At 36.7% G+C, this 19,400-nt stretch overlaps 1 protein-coding gene across 1 annotated transcript in view; it reads right to left on the reverse strand.

Moving 5' to 3' along the window:
- KCNH7 (potassium voltage-gated channel subfamily H member 7) overlaps window positions 1-19,400 on the reverse strand; it is a 453,303-nt gene that overhangs the window by 7,909 nt on the left and 425,994 nt on the right. The window contains exons 10-13 of the mRNA XM_079924588.1: window positions 17,195-17,400; window positions 15,334-15,433; window positions 6,547-6,810; window positions 1,567-1,735 (exon numbers count right to left, since the gene is read on the reverse strand). Coding sequence (XP_079780714.1) covers window positions 1,567-1,735; window positions 6,547-6,810; window positions 15,334-15,433; window positions 17,195-17,400 — 739 coding nt within the window. The remainder of the gene's footprint in view (window positions 1-1,566; window positions 1,736-6,546; window positions 6,811-15,333; window positions 15,434-17,194; window positions 17,401-19,400) is intronic.

Here is a 19,400-nt window from a genome sequence, read left to right on the forward strand (position 1 = left end):
TGTGCATACATGTTTATGTTTACTGTATTGTCTGACACTGTTCAATTCGGGCATAAAGATTTAAAAAAGCGATAAAACTACAAGCAGCATTGATGAAACACAGAAGAAAAATTAAGCATAGATAGCTAGCTTATGTAGTATAAACAAAACTCATAGAATGTGGTAAGTATAGAGAACAAGAAAGCAAGTAGCTTGTTACACATTGGCAGAATTCATAAGATGCATTAAATACACACAGCATGGTAGCAACCTGCAAGACATCCCAAAGATAGAATCGAAATATGATGTAACAAACCAGAGCATGGCTTATACATGGAAGGAGATGGAAAGAACAAATTATTCTCCTGTCACCTCTGGGTAGATGACCGCCACCCCCAAGTTTGGTCACCCACTGGTGACACACACACAGTATAATCTCCTTCTGACGCCTCACGTTTTTTACCTATAAAGACCAATAAAACACATGGCTGTTCGGCAGGCTAACTGAAATGCCACAGCTGTGGCCAGGTGTACTTGGCCTTACATGTCTGTGATAGAGCAAGTGTGTCATTGGCACTGGGGAATTATTTTTATCTGTGGACCCCTTTTGTGCAAACCTAAACTCTGGTCCTCATAACCACACCTTCAGCCTGGAAGGCTGATGAGGTATATATATATATATATAATTGCATAAATCAGGATACAGGTTGTATGGTTCTTTTACCAGGATTGCACTTATTAGAAATGTGTTAATTACCCCATCTGGAGCCCCTCATCACTCACTGCGTGTTTTAAATGGATTTAGTAAATCCTGTGATTTGACCATTTTAGTTTAATCCATGCAGTTTTCGGTCTGTGACTACTGGAATACCTTGCCCAGTGATGTCCTGGAAACTACCTTGAATCGAGGTCACTTTCCACATGTAACACAACTAAAGCAATATCATGCTTATACATCTATTTTTTTTTCCCTGAATGTCATTGATCAGTTTAATTTTAAGGAATCCATGTAGATTTGGGTTAAGGGGTTCCATCCTTCCTAAAACCAAAATTTCTTCTTTATCTTAAAAGGTTAGAGATCAAAGATGGAGGGAAAATGGAGAGGATCTGGGTTCTTAACTCAATCACATTTTTGACAAGTTGGCTGAAAAACTAAATGTTTAAATCATTTTGTCAATATTCTTAAAAAAATACCATACCACATAACTAAGTTACCATGAACAGCCAAAAAGTGCAAAAGGAGGATTGAAAGAGGAAGGGTGTTAGTCAACAAACTAAATATGAATTATTTTGAGGGGATAAAAAAGGTTTCTTAGGCAGCCAATGCTGATGATATATACTAATTTTATGACAAGTAAAGAAAAAATAGGATTCATGCTGCCAAAAGTGTGAAGCGTTCTAAGTAAATGCTCTTTGAAAAACAGATTAATAATTCTGTCAACTTGTAGTCTTCTTTTAAATAAGTAAGTGTATAAAGAAGTGTACATGCCATCTATGGTAGGACGAATTTGCTATTTACAAAGAGTAAGGCTAGACCCAGCTAAGGGCTTGGATTATGTTTTCCCTTTGCCTAGCTATTGCTTATACCTGTTAAGCTGTTCTTGGAGCAGATCTAATCTTTGCTCCACTTCTCCGTAGGCGAGGTCACTTTCGGTTTCAGAGATGCCCCAGGCAGCTCGCGGAAGCGCTGAGGGACTAGACTCATCAGCCTGAGTTCCGGCAGTCTCTCTTTCCCAGCTTCTGGTGTCAGCGATATCTGTGGGAAACGGCAAGATGGATGTCAACTTCTTTGGGTGCCCATTGGTAGCTCCAGAGACATCCGCAATACAAGCAGGAAGGGATCTTGGAGTTTAACGGGAAGACAGAGAACCAGAGTGACTCAGGGACCTGTCCAGGGGCCACAACCAGTTGGTAGCTGAGTCTCATCCACCCCGATCCTGTCTGCCACTTCCCACACCCATTTCCATACAAATAAAAACATACAGCCAGTTATGAGTCTTGAATACAATTTTGTCTTCTTTCTATTTTGTGCTAAGAGGAAAACATGGATGGTCAACCCCGAGCTCCGGTTAGAGAGCAATGACGTTGTGCTTTTACATTTGGGAAGAAACAGCACCATTTGTATGTACTGCCGCACCTCAGGTTGAAGATGTTAGGGCTCTTTCACCCAGAATAATGTGCATACTTCATGATTCAGAGGGGGCTCAAGAAGAGACAGCCATGGGGAAGTGAGGATGTTCAGAGGGATTCCCTTAGGCCAACCCAACTCAAAGTAGAGCCAAGGAACCATGAGCCATTAAAGATGGGAAGAGTCCTAAAGTCTCTAGTCCTATGACATTATTTCATGTTTTTATGTTTCCTTGTATCTCCTTCTGCACTGTCCTTTAACGTATTCTGTTCATTAATTTCCAATATTTTTTCTGGGGACTCTTCTATTTAGAATATTTTTATGCTGCTATACTTTAAAACATATTGTTTATCTGTTCAAGTCCACTTTTCAGATGGTCCTCATGTCTGTTATGTTCCAGACACTCTGCTAAACGTGGGGGAGTTAGAGATGAAGAAAACATAGGCCCTGCCCTTGAAGAATTCAGTCTAGCAAGGTTTTAATCATTTTCCTCACGGAGATTCATTTTCTGAGCCTCATTTAATTTACCGTTTCTCCTACAATCTGTATTTGCAAGTTGTCAATATTTGAGGGCAAATATAATATCTTACTTTCCCTCTCAGTCCTGCCATAAACGTTTGATGGCTTTTGCTACGCTTTCTTCCCCTCTACATTTCACGCATATAGAGAAGTACTTAGAATGATTAAAAGGCTGGGAAATAAAACCCAGGAAAAAATACCAGTGGAGTTGGGAGTTTATTTCAGAGATAAAGAAGGAGCATCTTTTCCTCACTGGGAGGGCTGGTGGGAGGAAAATACTGTCTAGAACTGGTCTTCATTTTTACGTGGAAATAGACTTGAATAACAAAAAGTGATTTTGCTTTGATAGAAAGCCTTTTTTTTCCCCCTTTGGACAAGTAGTTATGATTCAACACTGACAAAAGTATGTAAAATTAAGGAATTTATATCCTTGGCTATTTTAAAAATTGGATAGAAAGTAACTGATTTGGGGAGGGTTAGCTATGATTCTAGAAACAAGGAACAGGATTTGTAGGACTTCCTTCCTACGGTTTCTCCAAAAGTACAGTCAGATAGCTCAAAAGCACCTCCTATCCTCCAGCAGCAGACACAATTTCTATATCTTTTCTTCATGGTTTTTCTGTCACTATACTTTTATCACTGAATACACAGACATATCCACTGAGGTGCCTACAATTTCGGCTTCAGATGGGTGAAGCTCTAACAAAGGGATTAGCATATCCAAAGACAGTATTAGAAAAATATAAGGTCAGGGTTCCCTGTACTATTGAAATGGCTAACAGACCTCAGAGAGCTTGCTATGAATTCCAGAACAGTTCTTTGTGATTAAGGCTTCCTTAGACTATGGAAGGCTGGTGTTTTGTTCTTTTTAAAGTGACAATATATAATTACCCTTGATACTTAATCAAACACAACAAATGAAAATGAACATCAAAAAATGATAATGCTGAACTTTTAAGTGCAGTAATACATCAGCAGATTTTCACTGAAAAGTATGATTTATTATTCACAGACATGTGACTATTTAAAAGGCAAAACAATAATATGATGTCTTAGTACACTAGGTTTTCAATTTTGGAGAATTAATGCCAAACAAATATTCAGAACACACATACTAATGGTCAGATGATGCCAGTGTTTCTCCCTGTCTAGCCTCTTGCTAGACAATAAAACAAGAACAGTTAAAAACTGATAGGATGGAAGTTACATATTATGCTCAGAAGTTTTGTGCTGAGAAAGCTTAGAGAATTTCCACTTATGCCTAATAGCTCTCATTCTCAAATCATATATAATAAACTGATTTTTAAATAACAGTGGTGAATCACATGCAATAAATTATGTAGGATTCTATTTTTTCTTCAGTGCTCAAGAACAAAACCTGATAATCTTCTCTTAACAAAAAAGAATAACTGTAAACTATTGGGTAAAGTCTTCCTTGATGATAATTTACTCTTTTATTAAAATCAGTAATGTGTGATTAGCTTATTTTAACAGCAATATGAAAGAAAAAAGGAGTTCAAAGGGGAAATCCTGCTTAGTAGTCTTAATCAAAATGAACATCCTTGTAGATACTTTCTAAATATAGCTCAGAAAAAATCTGCACTTGGTTGCCTTGGAAAATGTTGCTATAGTTGCAAGACACATTTCTAGAAATGGATGAACAGAAAGTAAACTTTCACTTTGCTCTGGGTACACAATTTTCCTACAGTCAACTTTTGACCTCAATCTAAGTAGGATCAGAGTCCATTTAGTTTAATTTTTTCTTTTCAGTTTTGTCTAAAGGTGCTCCTCTGTTGGATTCAGCATGACAAATGCTAGAAATGTAAGTGGCATTTCCATTGATGATAAAACTAAAATTTGTGGGGATTTAGGAGCTCAAGCTGCAGCAGTTCCAGCTACACCCTACATCTTATTCAAACCCTTTAACATTGCACAGTATCTCACCTTAGAAAATCACTAGGGAATGAAATTTGCAGTGAATAAAGTTTTAGAATTCTCCATCGGTTGATCGTATTGATTATCCAGGTTAACCATGTGTCACACTGATAGACTCTATAACAACATCAATCATGCTTATTCAATTGACATGACTATTTAACTATGAATTGTAAAGGTAATTATTTATTTGAATAGGGATCGCATTGTAAACTTTTGAAAATTAAAATTTTAGATAGGTAGATATTAAAATGATCTGTTAGAATACTATCTTTTATTGTGCATGTAGAATAGCTAATTAAAAATAATTGGAAGAAGTGGCAAAGCAAAATATAAGATGAAGGGCATGAGAATTCACCATCAGCGAGAGTCATTATAAAGTCAAATCAAATCCCCAAAATGTATCATTAACGACTTGTCACTTGAGACTTTAAAACGCAAGAGGAAAACAACAAAAAGTATTTTGAAAAATGTCAGGCCCACGTTATGCTGACTCTTGGAAATAGTAGGATGGTTCAGCAAGTTCTTCAGAACTTCTGCCTTCCATGATACAACCTGTTTCAATTTTTAGTACTTCCCAGAATCCGTTTTCATAAATAACTAAAACGGGACGTTTGGTAATCACATCTAATATTCCATTCTTCCACTGATAAATGAGGTACTATTTTCATCCACTTCATCAAGATTTTAGATTGTCCAGAGAAAATCTGCATATATTCTTAGCTTACTTCAACTTGGGGTCATGGCAAAAGCTGATTTGATAATATAGGGAAAGTAACTCAGGAAAAATGTAAAGCCTAAACATCCTAGATTCAATAAAACTTTTGTTGTCAGATATAGTCACTTCGAATAATGGTGACAATGACAGGTAATATTTACTTACTCTGTGTCATAATTTTGTATCATGCCAGGTCAAGAACATCCTATTTTTCCTTCATTTCTGTTATATTCTTTTGATTTTTTTGCTACACCTTCTTCATCTCTACATTTTTATATATCTAGGAATATGTTCAATGATTAAAGGGTTAGAAAAGAAAAGCTGTGAGAAAATACTAAGCAGAGTTGGGGATTTTATCTCAGAGAAAGTAATTTATGCATGTTCTCTTGTTTAGTAATCACAACAGACCAGTTGGTTAGAAGATATTATTCCTATTCTGAAGATGTGCAAACTGAGTCTTAGTGGGGTCTGTCAAATCACTTACTGAAAGACGTAAAGGGAGTAAGTCACAGAGTTGAACTTGGAACCCAAGCAGCCTGCCTGTACCTGTTCTTGCACCCACTTAGCAAGATTTAACAAGATCCGTATATCTAGCTCCTGATGAGAAGTTAATTGTTCTTTCATGTGACTGTCCTCAAGTTTTCCTGAGTTTTCCACCCTTTAGCATCTAATCTGGATATACTGATTAAGCACAATTACCCAGTTCATGCATATTTTCTACAACAAAACCCATATATTTGGGTATCCCTTTTAAACAAATGTGTTCAACTGAGTTGGATCTAAAAGCATACTTTATTTAGGAGCATTTCTCCCCATTTTCTCATAATTCTCAGTAAACTGAAATTCTTTTTGGTATTTGTTGCATTTTTATTGCATTGGTCTTTCATGCTATAAAAAAAAACAGGTTTGGGGGTGAGGAATGGATACAGAAGATACATACAAGATTCAATGGGCTTGCTCTCTTCAAATACTCATCGATCCCCTCTCCCCACGGAGTCACTACAACAGACATTCCTACAATGTTCTATGTGGCATTATGTTAAGTCTGCCTGGCCACACAGACCCTCCTATGCTATAATTGGGAATAATGACCACTATTCCAGAACCCTGAAAACACTTTGTAGATGATCTAAGGTTTGATCTTTGCAAATATATCACAAAATTGCAGATTAGATTAATGTGCGGTATGGTTCTTCATTTGTGCGAAGTCACCATTTTGTGATTAGTCCTGAGGAAAGACAAGGAGATTCTGGAGAAACTTGATTACCTTTGCAAGAGTGACTTCTTTTATCTATGGGAATTCTTCCTGAGGTGGGTACTGTTTCTTCAAGATCAAGTCCAGTTACTTTCCCTATTCCTGGAGGAGAATCTACAATTCCTGAGAAGAGAGGCTTTTGTTCATCGTCAATAGAGGAGATGAAAGATGAAGATCTGCTTTTTTTCTCTTCAAAGTGTTTCTTGGACCTCTGATAATGTCTTATGGTATCTACAGAGTCTTCGGGATCATTTGTAGTGCTTCCTTTGCCAAAATCTATCAAAGAAAAGTTATTTTATAGAAGAGAATCAAATGTGAGACTCTATGCCTACTGCACTATCTAGTGCTACATAAACTATCTTTGTCATAGTGATTTTTTTTGGAATAACTTTAACATAGATTTTTTTTAAACTGCCAGAAAAGTTGCTCTTTCTCTTTTTCCTACTGAGAATGGAACTACTTAAGAAGACTTTTTTTTTCATAATTCACAGGACATTAGATTATCTTAATGAGATACGCTATTCGTTCCAAAATTAAAAGAATATCTGTGGTAGTAATAGCATTTATATCTCTGAAAAAAAAACTTTAGGATAACTTAGACCTTATTTATACATGCTCAACAGTCATTTGTATTCTTAAAATATGGTGTACTATTTCTTGAAGGAAATGAAAAAGTGAAGAAAAATGTGTCCCAATTCTAAAATGTCACCGCTATGCAGCTTACTGTTTGTTTGTTTTTAACCTTCATGCCCTCTCATCTGTGGTGGTCATTCCACATTGTGAAGGTCAAAACCGGAAGCCTCCTTCTGGTACAGGCTGGCAGGCTGAACTTCAACCCTAGTTCAATGCATGTAATGGCCTTGACATTCCAGGCAGTTTGGTTGTGCAGGATATTGCAAAGAATATAAAGCTTAAACACAGTAATTAAGGTAGGTTTACCTAATTACATTAAAGCCAGTAGTGCATATTAGCTGCTTTATACTGAAATGTCAGGATAATTTCAGCCTTGCAGGTTGTGTTAGAACATATTTCAGCAGGAAAAACTCCAAGAGACAAAACCCAGAACTTGTTCCCATTAGTGTCCTGGGGAGACAGTATAATTCTCCACCTGGTTACTGCTAATAACTAACCCACATACTCCAGAAGGTATATCATTTTCTAGAGAAATGTTTAAGACGGTGTCTCCATCTATTCTCCGCCTGGTTGTGCTTACTTTGTTATTTATAGAAGGCCAAATGAACTGATTTAAGGCCACTCCAGAGAAACTTCCAACTGTTTTTTAAAATTCCCATATGGCACAGAAATTAAACAGAGATCTTTTTCTTTTATTTAAAAAAATCATAATTTAAAATATGAGAAGCTAGAAAGCAGCCCAAGGTAAAAATGGATAGAGTTTAAAAACCAGTTCATGGGGCTTCCCTGGTGGCGCAGTGGTTGAGAGTCTGCCTGCCGATGCAGGGGACACGGGTTCGTGCCCTGGTCTGGGAAGATCCCACATGCCGCGGAGCGGCTGGGCCCGTGAGCCATGGCCACTGAGCCTGCGCATCCGGAGCCTGTGCTCCGCAACGTGAGAGGCCACAACAGTGAGAGGCCCGCATACCACAAAAACAACAACAACAACAACAACAAAAAACAGTTCATGTGAAATGGTTATTAAGGAGTTAGTTTACACCTTGCCAATTAAAGTTCAATGTAGTGCAAGCAGATTGCTTAATTTATTTTCTTTAAGATTCCCCACTTGCTCAGTGATTTCATCATTACTGAGACCACAGACCTTTCCAGTCTCAAGCATTGTTGACATCATTGATTACTCAGTATCACTTATATTTCTCTGCTCAACCACTAGTCTAGTTGCCTGTAAATCTCCAGATCAACTCTTCTTACACAAGCCCTTTCTCTCCAGTGTCACGGACACAGCCTTCCTTCATTCTTGTCATCTCTTCCTCTGTTTCCTTTGATTTTAACTTCTCCCCTCCTGAAAATCTGATCAACATTTCCCCACTTTATAAACATATCATTTCATTCCTCAAAAACTAAGTTTCCAATTTTATGCTAGTAAATGTGAAAAAAATTAGACACTTCACTTCTCTAAATTATACTCATACCTGCTTTGTGAATTGCATCAGTTTTGTTGCTCCTAAGTAAATTTTTGTGCAGTTTGGGCACCAATGGAATTTGAACCAACAAAGGCTTCTCATCTTCCCCAAAATGCTTTTCTTTTAAACACTTTCGTGGAATCTTTTCCAGCAGAATCAAATGTAAACTGAATTAACATCGAATTCATATGTCTCTGATATAAGTAAGGATAATGCTAACATGGATATTTGTAATGAATGGACATCACACATCATTAAATCACTTCGCCTGTTTGGCTTGAAAGACCTTGGGAGTTCTCTGTGGATTTGTAAATCCTCATACACAGTAAAATGTTCTGTCCCGCCTACCACATGGGCCTTGGTCTTAGTTTACTAAATTATGGCTTGATTTTGGATGCTTAGGCACAAATTCATCAGTCAACATATATTGTTAAACTGAATTATAACCTGCTGATTTCAACTCGGGACATGTGTTCACAAAATGTGGTGAATGAGGGACTATTCTTTAGTTCTCTAGTGAACCGGAGCAAATTATTTCATACACATGGCATCTAAATCCTTTAGCAAGAATTTCAGGTAAAAGTAGGATCATGAAAGAAGAAGACGTTTGATATCCTTGAATTTTTTCTAATACATAAGGGAAATGACTCCACATTTACTTCTGTGTTCATTGCCACTGGATCGTCAGCCAGCTGCGTTTTGGAACTCAGGCCATGTGAACAGTTTCTCTGATGCAGCCCAACTGCAACAACATTTTTCTATTCCATACTAGGTAAATCAAAGCTTCAAATCTGATCATTTAACATGACAGTTGAAATGACAATCTATTTGTGGATTAAAAATGGAAACTGCTCAGGCTTAGGCTGGAGGTTGGTTAATGGAATACATGATATTGGGCTGAAATGCATTATAATTGGCCTCCAGGTACCTCTAGATTTTGATGGCTTGTTCCATTTCTGGTTAAACTGGATTATTTAATAGACATTAAGTAGCATTAGGTACTATTTTCCTTAATGTTATTCTTAATGCTATTTTATTTATTTATTTGCGGTATGCGGGCCTCTCACTGCTGTGGCCTCTCCCATTGCGGAGCACAGGCTCCGGACGCGCAGGCTCAGCGGCCATGGCTCACGGGCCCAGCCGCTCTGCGGCATGTGGGATCTTCCTGGACCGGGGCACGAACCCGTGTCCCCTGCATCGGCAGGCGGACTCTCAACCACTGCGCCACAAGGGAAGCCCTGCTATTTTATTGTTATTATTTCTTAATGTTGTTTTCTTAAATGCTATGTAGAAATAGTATTCCGAATAGTAATCTGAGTAGTTTTTACATTTTCCCTTTTGCTAGAAATGAGACTGTATAATCATTCCTGTTACCATCGTTTTACAAAGAAAAAAAACCCTGCCTATTTAATTAAGCCTCGAATTTTTCTGATTTAGATGACTGAAAACTTTTTAAAAAATCCCTTGTTTCTGTAGGCTGACAGTTCACCTCCTCCCCTTTCCTCACAGGATCCAATTCTAAAGCAGTTGTGAATTGTCTTGTAGGTGTCTCTCTGTGTTCAGGATGGATTGAAGATCACGGAACGAATGTCCTGACGGAGTGGTTGACCCATTCATCTTAAGAATGATTATATAAAATTCTTACATTTCAAACAATCTGGGAACAAATGCTTGTGCTCTCTCCATTATTTATGGAGTCTTTCTCTCAGGTGATTTATCATTTTTATTTGTCAGACCCAACAGGTGGACCCAACTTTTGGTAAAAGAGAGGCATTTAATGTACTCTCTCAGCATTCGCGTTTAAGATTTCCTACTGGTAACGATTTTGAGATGAGTTGAGCATTTTCCAGCCGAATGCATTAAAAAACATTTATTTCATTGGAAAATTGGAGTCCAAAATAAATTTCTTCATTTGATCTCAAGTACTTTAGTTCTTCTCTAGCATCAAAGAAAGTTGAAAGTGGATTAGAGTCATTTTTCTATATAAATAAAGTTAAAGAATTTATCTTAAAAATTAAAATAAAGATACATTTATGTATTACTGAAATGGATAACAAAAGCTAATCATTATTTATTATTGGAGAAGATATTCCAAAGAGATGCCAAAGTATAATAGCAATATATTTAAAAACTTAATAAAATTAGAATTTGACCCACCTATATTCTGTAAAAACAAGTTTAACAGTGTATATATTTACTCCTAACTTCAATAACTTTCACAGAAGTTATTTATTTTGGAGAAACACTTTCTTTTGTTTTTTATTTTTTTTTTGGAGAAACACTTTCAAAACTTTACTGACTTTTGGATGGCAATGTGAAATCACTAAACCAACATTACAAGGAGATAAGCTTTATTGCTATTCTTTGAAACACAGGTATGATGAGTTCAAGACCTCTTTCCACTCATTTTCTGGAACACTAGATTTTACCAGTTGATATATATAGAAGTGCCCATTTCAATAAAAATTACATGGGTAGGGAAATGAGAAAATTGCTCTTAGGATGTGTGTATCTCTTAAAATGGGTTCCTGTTTTTTAATGAAACGTGTGGCACTATCTAAATCCAAAGTAAAGAAGATGCTGAACATTTTTTCACCTTAATTTCCATCCCTTTGGTTGGTACAGTCATATCTTTAGCACATTTTAATTTTTTTTCTGTTTTCTGTGGAGGCCTGTTAATTGCTGTTCTCATTGCATTATTCTCTCTCAAAAGGTCACCGTCTCCCTAAGTCCGCCATTAGTAGCTACTTTGATATTGCATTTTCCATTCATAGAAAAAATTGAGCAGAATATTCCAAATATTTGGTCACAAAAGTGCTATCAGTAAAAAATATATATATGCTTGTGTGTGTATCTCATGTGCCATTTTACATGCTATTGTACTAAAATTTATGTATATTATAAAATATACACAACATAAAATTTTATTTTATTTTATTTTGGCTGTGCCGCACAGCTTGTGGGATCTTAGCTCCACATCACAAAATTTTAAAAGAAGTATTCCCATAACCCAATAAACCACACTGACACACTCTGAAGTAAGTACAATCCAACTCTGAAGACCAGTTAGAGACTATTTTTCAACATGTTCCAAACGGTTATACCACATTTATTTCTATTCTGTCCAGCTATTTTGCCAATGCTTGTGATCACTAAGGAAGTCATTGAAGATACATTTTTATTCTTCACTTTCTGTAAAAATAACATTTTACTTCCCTCTCAGGAACTATAACATCTCCCCCTACAATGACCATAGTCAGTTCGGGGAGGTCCTGGGTACCTCCATGCCAGAATTTTAGGAAGGAAAGAGAACTTCTTGAATATATCTGCAAAAAAATACAAGGTGTCCTCAAATTTGGACCTGAACTGACAACTCTTACTTGTCAGGAACTGAGTTTATATTCTTAAAAGAAATGTGCAGCCTATGAGGACAAACCACTTTCATCTACAAATGCATTTTAGGAGAGAAGTGATCCGATACGTTAAGCTTCTATTTAGTTCAAGTCAGCGTGCAGAGGTTCTATATATATCTTTTCATTTTTAATATCTCTTTTTGAATGTAAGCTCCTTAGCACCACGTGGTAGACATGATGGGGGGCGCTGTGCAGGTGAGAGTTGAAGCCTGAAGAGTTCCAGTGTTGTATTGAGTAGGTCGTGAGTGGTAATTGTAAGACTCAACCTCTGTCTGTCTCCAATGGCTAACCACGTGTTCTTCCCTCTGGTTCTTGATGCCTCTGCTGATTAATTCACAGTCATCAGCACTCTTGGATATCTGCCCTCAAGGTATTGTTTCAAATGAGCAGTAAACCAACTCTAAAGTAATCAATACATTTCATGGGCAGCTTTTAGTTTATGTACCCTCCATATCATTTAGTATCAATTATCTTCTGAAAGTTCTCTGCTCTTTATACTTACTTATATGCATTTTCCTCCCAGATATTGATTCTATATCAAGAAATATAGAATGAGCGGCCCTTTCAGATCTTTAGATTGGGGTGATTGGGATTAAATTGCTTTCAGCAAATTTTAAACTTGCCTATTGCACCATGGAGTCCTGAAGACTGGAATAGGCTCTCAGGCTCTGGATAACTGGAGTTAATTGTGTTTTCATGTTGACCAAAAAGTGCTTACTCACTGACACACCAGGAAACTTCAAAGAGCTACAGGCAGGCAAATCCCTTACCATCAACACTTTATATAAAATGGGTCTTATAGACTAAGCCTGTGATTAAAGGAAAAGTTTTCAGAGTCAATAGAAATGTCTACGTGCATGAGCACAATATAAATTGTGACACACTCAGGGCCTTGTCAGGAGATAAAAACGTTAAGTTATTTAGCTTGAGAATGAAGAAACTAAACAAGATTGAAAGGAGATTTAATAAATCTTCAATTGTATGGGGGACATTATTATATAGACAATATCGTCAAGCTGTTCTTCATTTCTAGTGAGATCAAAATATGAGATTAACTTCAGGATAAGGGATTTAGATTAAGTTGACAGAAGAACAGCTTGACTGTTATGGTTCTGATTTTAGAAAAAGTCACTAGGAGAATAATGAAGGACATTGCAGTAATAAATTATCACCTATCTGTGAATGGTTTATTGTTCTGCAATCAGCCAGAGGAGTCAACAGTTAGCCCAATTCAACAGATATTTATCAACCATGATTTGCTAAAAGAATCTGCAGCTTGATAGAGAAAAAGGACAAATGTACCAATAACCACTGTACAGGGCAGATATTGAAAATAAAGATCTTCCTTGATTTACAATGGGGTTACAGCCCAATAAACCCATTGTAAGTTGAAAACATCATAAGTTGAAAATGCATTTAATATATCTAACATACTGAACATCATAGCTTAACCTAATCTACCTTAAACATGCTCAGAACACTTACATTCGTCTATGGTTGGGCAAAATCATCTAACAAAAGCTTATTTTACAATAAACTGTTGAATATCTCATGTAATTTATTGGATACTGCACTGAAAGTGAAAAACAAAATGGTTGTAAGTGTATTGGCTGTTTCCCTCTTGACCATGTGGCTGACTGGGAGTGGCGCTGCCCAGCATCACAAGAGAGCGTCACAGCGTATTGCTAGCTGGGAAAAGATCAAAATTCAAAATTTGAAGTATGGTTTCTTCTAAATGTGTATTGTTTCCACACTATTGTAAAGTGAAAAAAATCACAAATTGTTTCATTGTAAGTCAAGGACCATCCGTATAACAACGGGGAAGTGGCTTAGGAATTCAGGAAAGAAAGAAAACCTATATTTTTGAGGAAATCAAGAAAGAGTTCACACTGAATATCACTGAAGATTAACCTTGACAAAAAAATGTAATTTAACGGATGAAAAAGTGGTGTGGTATAGTTGTGTGTGAGTGTGTGTGTGTGTTTGAGGATAGGGAAGTAAATTCCAATTAAGGAAAGGATATAAGCAAAAACACAAAAATGATGTACGTGAAAGAGAGGGTAGCTGAGTTCATTTGAAATATAGGGCAAGTTAAAGCTAGTAGATGCTCTCCCCTTGGGAGAGAATCCAGAGGGAAGAGGGCCAAGAAAGAACTTGGATTAAGAAGGCAAAAGGAGGAAGAGAGTCATATGGAAAATGCTCAAATGCTAGTTCATTAACTCAGTCATTCTTTCAACAAATATTTGTTGAAGACCTGCTGTGAGGCAAGCACTGAAGCTTCAGGTGACTAAATATTTCCCATGGGGCTTGTGATCTACAGGCAGATATCACTGATTAAATGATGATGCAAATCATATGGAAGTACAGCTGGAATAAATGCTGCAAAAGAGAGGAGCTGATGGGGAAGGCCAGGTTAGGGTAGTGAAGGAAAGGATGGTATGAGATAAGACTGAAGAGGTAGGCATAAACCTACCCTATGGAGAATTTAGGGAATGGGAAGTCTTTAGAGGGCGTTAAATATGTGGGTGACATAAACATACCTGCATTTAGAAAAAAAAAAAAATCACCAGTGGTCCAGTGTGGAGAATAGATGACAGAGGGCAAGTTGGGAAGGTGAGTTGAAATGTGTTTCAGTATTATGGTAGCTTGGTCCAGAGTTGCGGCTCTGAAGACGGAGAAAAGTGAAACAATAGAGACCTAGTTTGAAGAGTAAATGGATGTGTTGCAGGTGCCACTAACAAGACTTGTTACCAGGGTGGATGAAGAGGTTGAGAGATGGCTGGTTCCTAGATAGATCTGTTTTGTGCAGTTTATAGAATGGTGATGCCATTTAGAGACACGGCAATTGATGGAGAGATAGGTTTCCAGTGGGACATCATGATTTCAATTTAAGAAATGTTGAGTTTGAGCTGCCCTTGCGATTTCAAGTAGATGGCTTAATAGGCATTTGGATATATGAGACTGAAGCTCAGATGATCTGGGATTAAGATATAAATATGTACGTCTCCTACGTGAAAATATAATTAAACTATGGGTATAAATGAGATTACTCGGGGAAAGAGTATGACATAGAATAAGAAAAGAAGAGGGCCTAGGATCAGGTCTTGAGAAACACTGTTGAGAGCTATCAATCAGAAACCATATCATTAGCTACTGAAAAAAGCAAAGGATTTGCCTTCTTAAAATCTGAATAAAGTTCATCCTTGAAATCAGAAGTATAATGAGCATTTAAGTAAGGAGAACTGATAACCACATGTTCTGCATTTAAATTTTAGAAAAGAATGAATTACCTTTCTCTCCTTCACTATCAAATGACAATCTCCTTCTGCGTAGTTTACAGTTGTCTCCTTCAGAATCATTCATGGACTGGGATTGTAATAAGAGATCAGCCTTTGTTAATGGAACGTGAAGATAAAATGGAAGATTATTCAATTTGAACACAATGTATCATCAGTAAACTCTTTACTATTTCATATTATTTCAACCACTTTGAGACTTAATTATTAGATTGCAGGCAGATAGCTACAATACTTTGCTTAATGGTTTTCTCTAAATTATAAAATAGTCTGCTAGAATAATCCTAGTAGTTTCTCCACCTAATGGGGAAATCAGAGTTGTAGAAGTTATTTATCAGAAATGTTTGGGGATGATGTTGTCAACATTTAGAGACAACATATTCCTTCATGTGGAATATATTTCATGTAACTTGGTAAAGTTAAAATAAAAATAATAATAATTTAAAAAATTGCAGAATCTGCATTACTGCGGAGAAAAAAGTGTAAACTAATTATAATTAGCTATGATGTTTAAATTACATGGTAATGATGGCAAGGTTAAATTTCACAAGAATAAATATAAGGTTGAATTCAATAAACACTATGCTCTGAACCCTTGATTATTTTGTTCCCCATTCCTCCTTCCTCCCTCTCTTGTAAACAAAACTGGAAGTTTCCAAATATTTTTTTGGTTGCTGCCTAAACTTTTTATGTAAATAAGTTATCTGAGGTAGATGCCTGTTGTTTTTAAAAGCAAAGTAAGAATGAGGTTGGTGATCTCAAACTGCAATTTGATAGAATTCTGAATTAAAATCATTATAAAAAGAATATACTCTTGGTAACGAACCTCTTACCACCTAATTATTTTTCAACTTTTCAGCTTTTTGAAAAGAAGTAACTATCTGAGCTGGTGCTTCAGGTTATCGAATGGTACTCTTGTGACCTTAAAATCTTTGTCTCTCACAGCACCCTGGGAATGACTGTAACTCCAGGGAGAATGAAATACACCACGTTTTACCTAACTCTTGACTTGAGGATCTTTTCTTTGTTAGCATTAAAATACACTGGCAAGTGTCAAAACATTTGGTTTCTGACAAAAAAGTATTTAGAATTGGAGTTGGGGTTATGAGGTTTGGGGGGAAGGGGATGGAGGAATAACCTAGTAATAAATTGTGGGCTGCAAGATAAAGTCTATATTCTTAGAATACTCGTAGGTCATAAGGAAACATTTTCATAGTGGAAGAGGGTGAGGGATATAAGGGTTACACTCTCAAAATTCATCCTAGGTGAAATCATATGTAGAATTATTTAAAATATTATTTCTAGTAGAGTAAATGTTCTTCATTCTGTAGCATTAATTTTGACTCAGGTATAAGCCTGATTAATTTATACTTCTGCAATTTAGAAATTGTGTTAAATATGGGCCTAAATTTTAAGAGTTTAACTTCTTCATAATTATTGAAAAGATATCGGTAAACAGTTTATGGTGTAAATAATAGCTGAGAGAATATTTTAACCTCTTTATAAGATAAACTCTTCTAGGCAATTTTCAATAGACTAGAATCACCCATTTATTACAAATAATTGTCACACTTAATATAAACCAAGGCTATTATAAATCAAATATGTCACCCAAGAGTTCCTAAAAGGTCAAATTTAATTGAACTACCTAAAATTATTCAATATACTTGAAAGAAATTAGACTGAATTCCTTCTTTATAATTGAGAAATTCCAATATTAAGTTAGCTTTTCCTTTCAAATATTCACAATTGCTTAAGTTTTTCTACACTATTCCACTTGATCTTTCAGAGGTATTTGGGCAATCCAAGAATAAAATAAAATGTCAGAGTACAAAAGTAAGCAGGCAACATATACCTTTGCACTTTCATGCCTTAGGTTGAAAGTCAACTCTAGGTTTGTGAGAAAGTGATCAGAAAACTCAGGATACATGTCCAAAACCTCTAGCAAGTCTTCTCTCTGGATCTTATGCAAGTCACAGTATGTGAGAGCTCTTACATCTGCATTAGACTTTCCAGGTTTGGCATAAAGATGAACCATTTCTCCAAATATATCATTTTTTCCTAAAAAAGATAAAAGGAGAAAAGGAAAGAAAGGAAATAAAAGGAATCTGAACTTAATGTTTTCCTTCCGAAAGTAGAAGGGGACCACTGACCAATCCCTGAACCAAAAATTTCATAGGTAAGACCCTACAGCCAACAGACACTTGGGCAGCAAAATTCCAGTACCTCGTACTGGCTGCCCCAGTCATGCTTGTTCACTGACCGGAATTTTGTCTCTTAGAGCACTGGTCCTGGTATAATCCCCATTACTTCCTTGCTTTGATTCTTTGGCTAAGCATCTGGAATGCAGCAAACACGGCTCTAGTCTGCTATGCCACACATTGCTAGAAAAGAGTCTTGCCAATAGTAGGTGTGGTCTAATTTGGTCAACCTAGGAATATGGGAAAGGCTGTGGAGAGTCAAATTTTAAAACTTTCTATCTCAGGATGGTCTCGGGAGGTGATGCCAAACATGGGGTTTTGGTGGAACTCTTTTAACACTTAGAGGACTAAGGGTACAATTTGAACATACCCTGTTTCCTTTAGTAAACCACTTTTGGATTTGCCCTTAATAAAGTTGCCCAATTGTTTAATAAATCTAGTTACATTTTCTCAAAAAAAAATACAGTCATGCTTTTTTACTATATGGCCTTATGGCCTTTCTTCTAAAAGTGTGCCCTTCCTGCTTTTTTGCCAAACCTGGGGTTATTTCACTGTCTGTCTTCTGATGGGCACCCTCCGCATCCCCTCTGCCTAGCCACGTGTCACCTCTTTCCTAGGTGCCCTTCAGTGACGAGGATGATAATGACAGCAACAACAAACGCTGAGGACTAAGTAGGTATCAGGCACTGTGTCAAATGCTTAGGTGTATTATCTCACTTGATCCCCAAAATAACCTCATGAAAAAATTACTAATTATTATCCAAATTTTATGAATATGGAAAGAAGATTAAAGAGAGTAAACGGATTAGGTCAAGGTCACCTTCTTAGTTGCGTGAAGTAAAGGGAGGGAGAGAGTGGCCATGACTAAATCCCATGCATTCTGACTCCAGTCATAATCTTTGCACCCTTGATATATTTCATCTTCTCCCCATATTTTCCCTGAAAGTCACGGCCACTTAGATTTTTCTGTCTCTGAATGTCAAGGCACTTAAAAATCATACCTATGGAATACATGCGTAATAACTACTGATGGATTATTGATTACATAACTTTTAAAGGTAGTCAATGGCAGCGTAAAATGTACCTTCTTACATATATCCTGAAGCTTCTTTTCAGATTTAGAGAAAACTCCCTGGATCTGTTACTGTAGTTTTTGGTAGACAAGTTCATATATACCCGACTATGGAAACTACCAAGACTTTTAAACAATAATGTTCATGTAAAAGAAAAATGCTGTAATGTTCTTATTCTAAATGTCAATATAATAGGGAGAAATCAGATACCATATCTTTATAAGAAGAATTAACATTGGAGAGAATACATTAACTGTAGTTTAAATAAATACTTAGCTTTTCAAAAATAGAATAAATAATCACTATTTCTGAGGATTTTAAGTGCAGATTTACATGGAAATGGAGACAGAAAAGGAGAATCTCTTGAAATTCTTTATAGTTTTGATACTTCAGTATAGATATTATCAGAGAAAAGCTCTGAACTAAATTCAGCATGAGCTTCGTATTTTTTTTTTTTTTTTTTTTTGCGGTACGTGGGCCTCTCACTGTTGTGGCCTCTCCCGTTGCGGAGCACAGGCTCCAGACGCGCAGGCTCAGCGGCCATGGCTCACGGGCCCAGCCGCTCCGCAGCATGTGGGATCCTCCCGGACCGGGGCACGAACCTGCGTCCCCTGCATCGGCAGGCGGACTCCCAACCACTGCGCCACCAGGGAAGCCCAATAGGATTTTTTTTTTTTTTTTTTTATGAGCTTCGTATTTTAATTAGCTACGTGACTGTAAATGAGCAAAGGGTAAAAAATTATTATTTTATAAAGCAACAAGGCTTGTTACCTTCCTGTAGAAGTTA

The sequence above is a fragment of the Stenella coeruleoalba genome, assembly GCF_951394435.1.
Source record: "Stenella coeruleoalba genome assembly, chromosome: 6".
In the NCBI taxonomy this organism is placed as follows: Eukaryota; Metazoa; Chordata; class Mammalia; order Artiodactyla; family Delphinidae; genus Stenella; species Stenella coeruleoalba.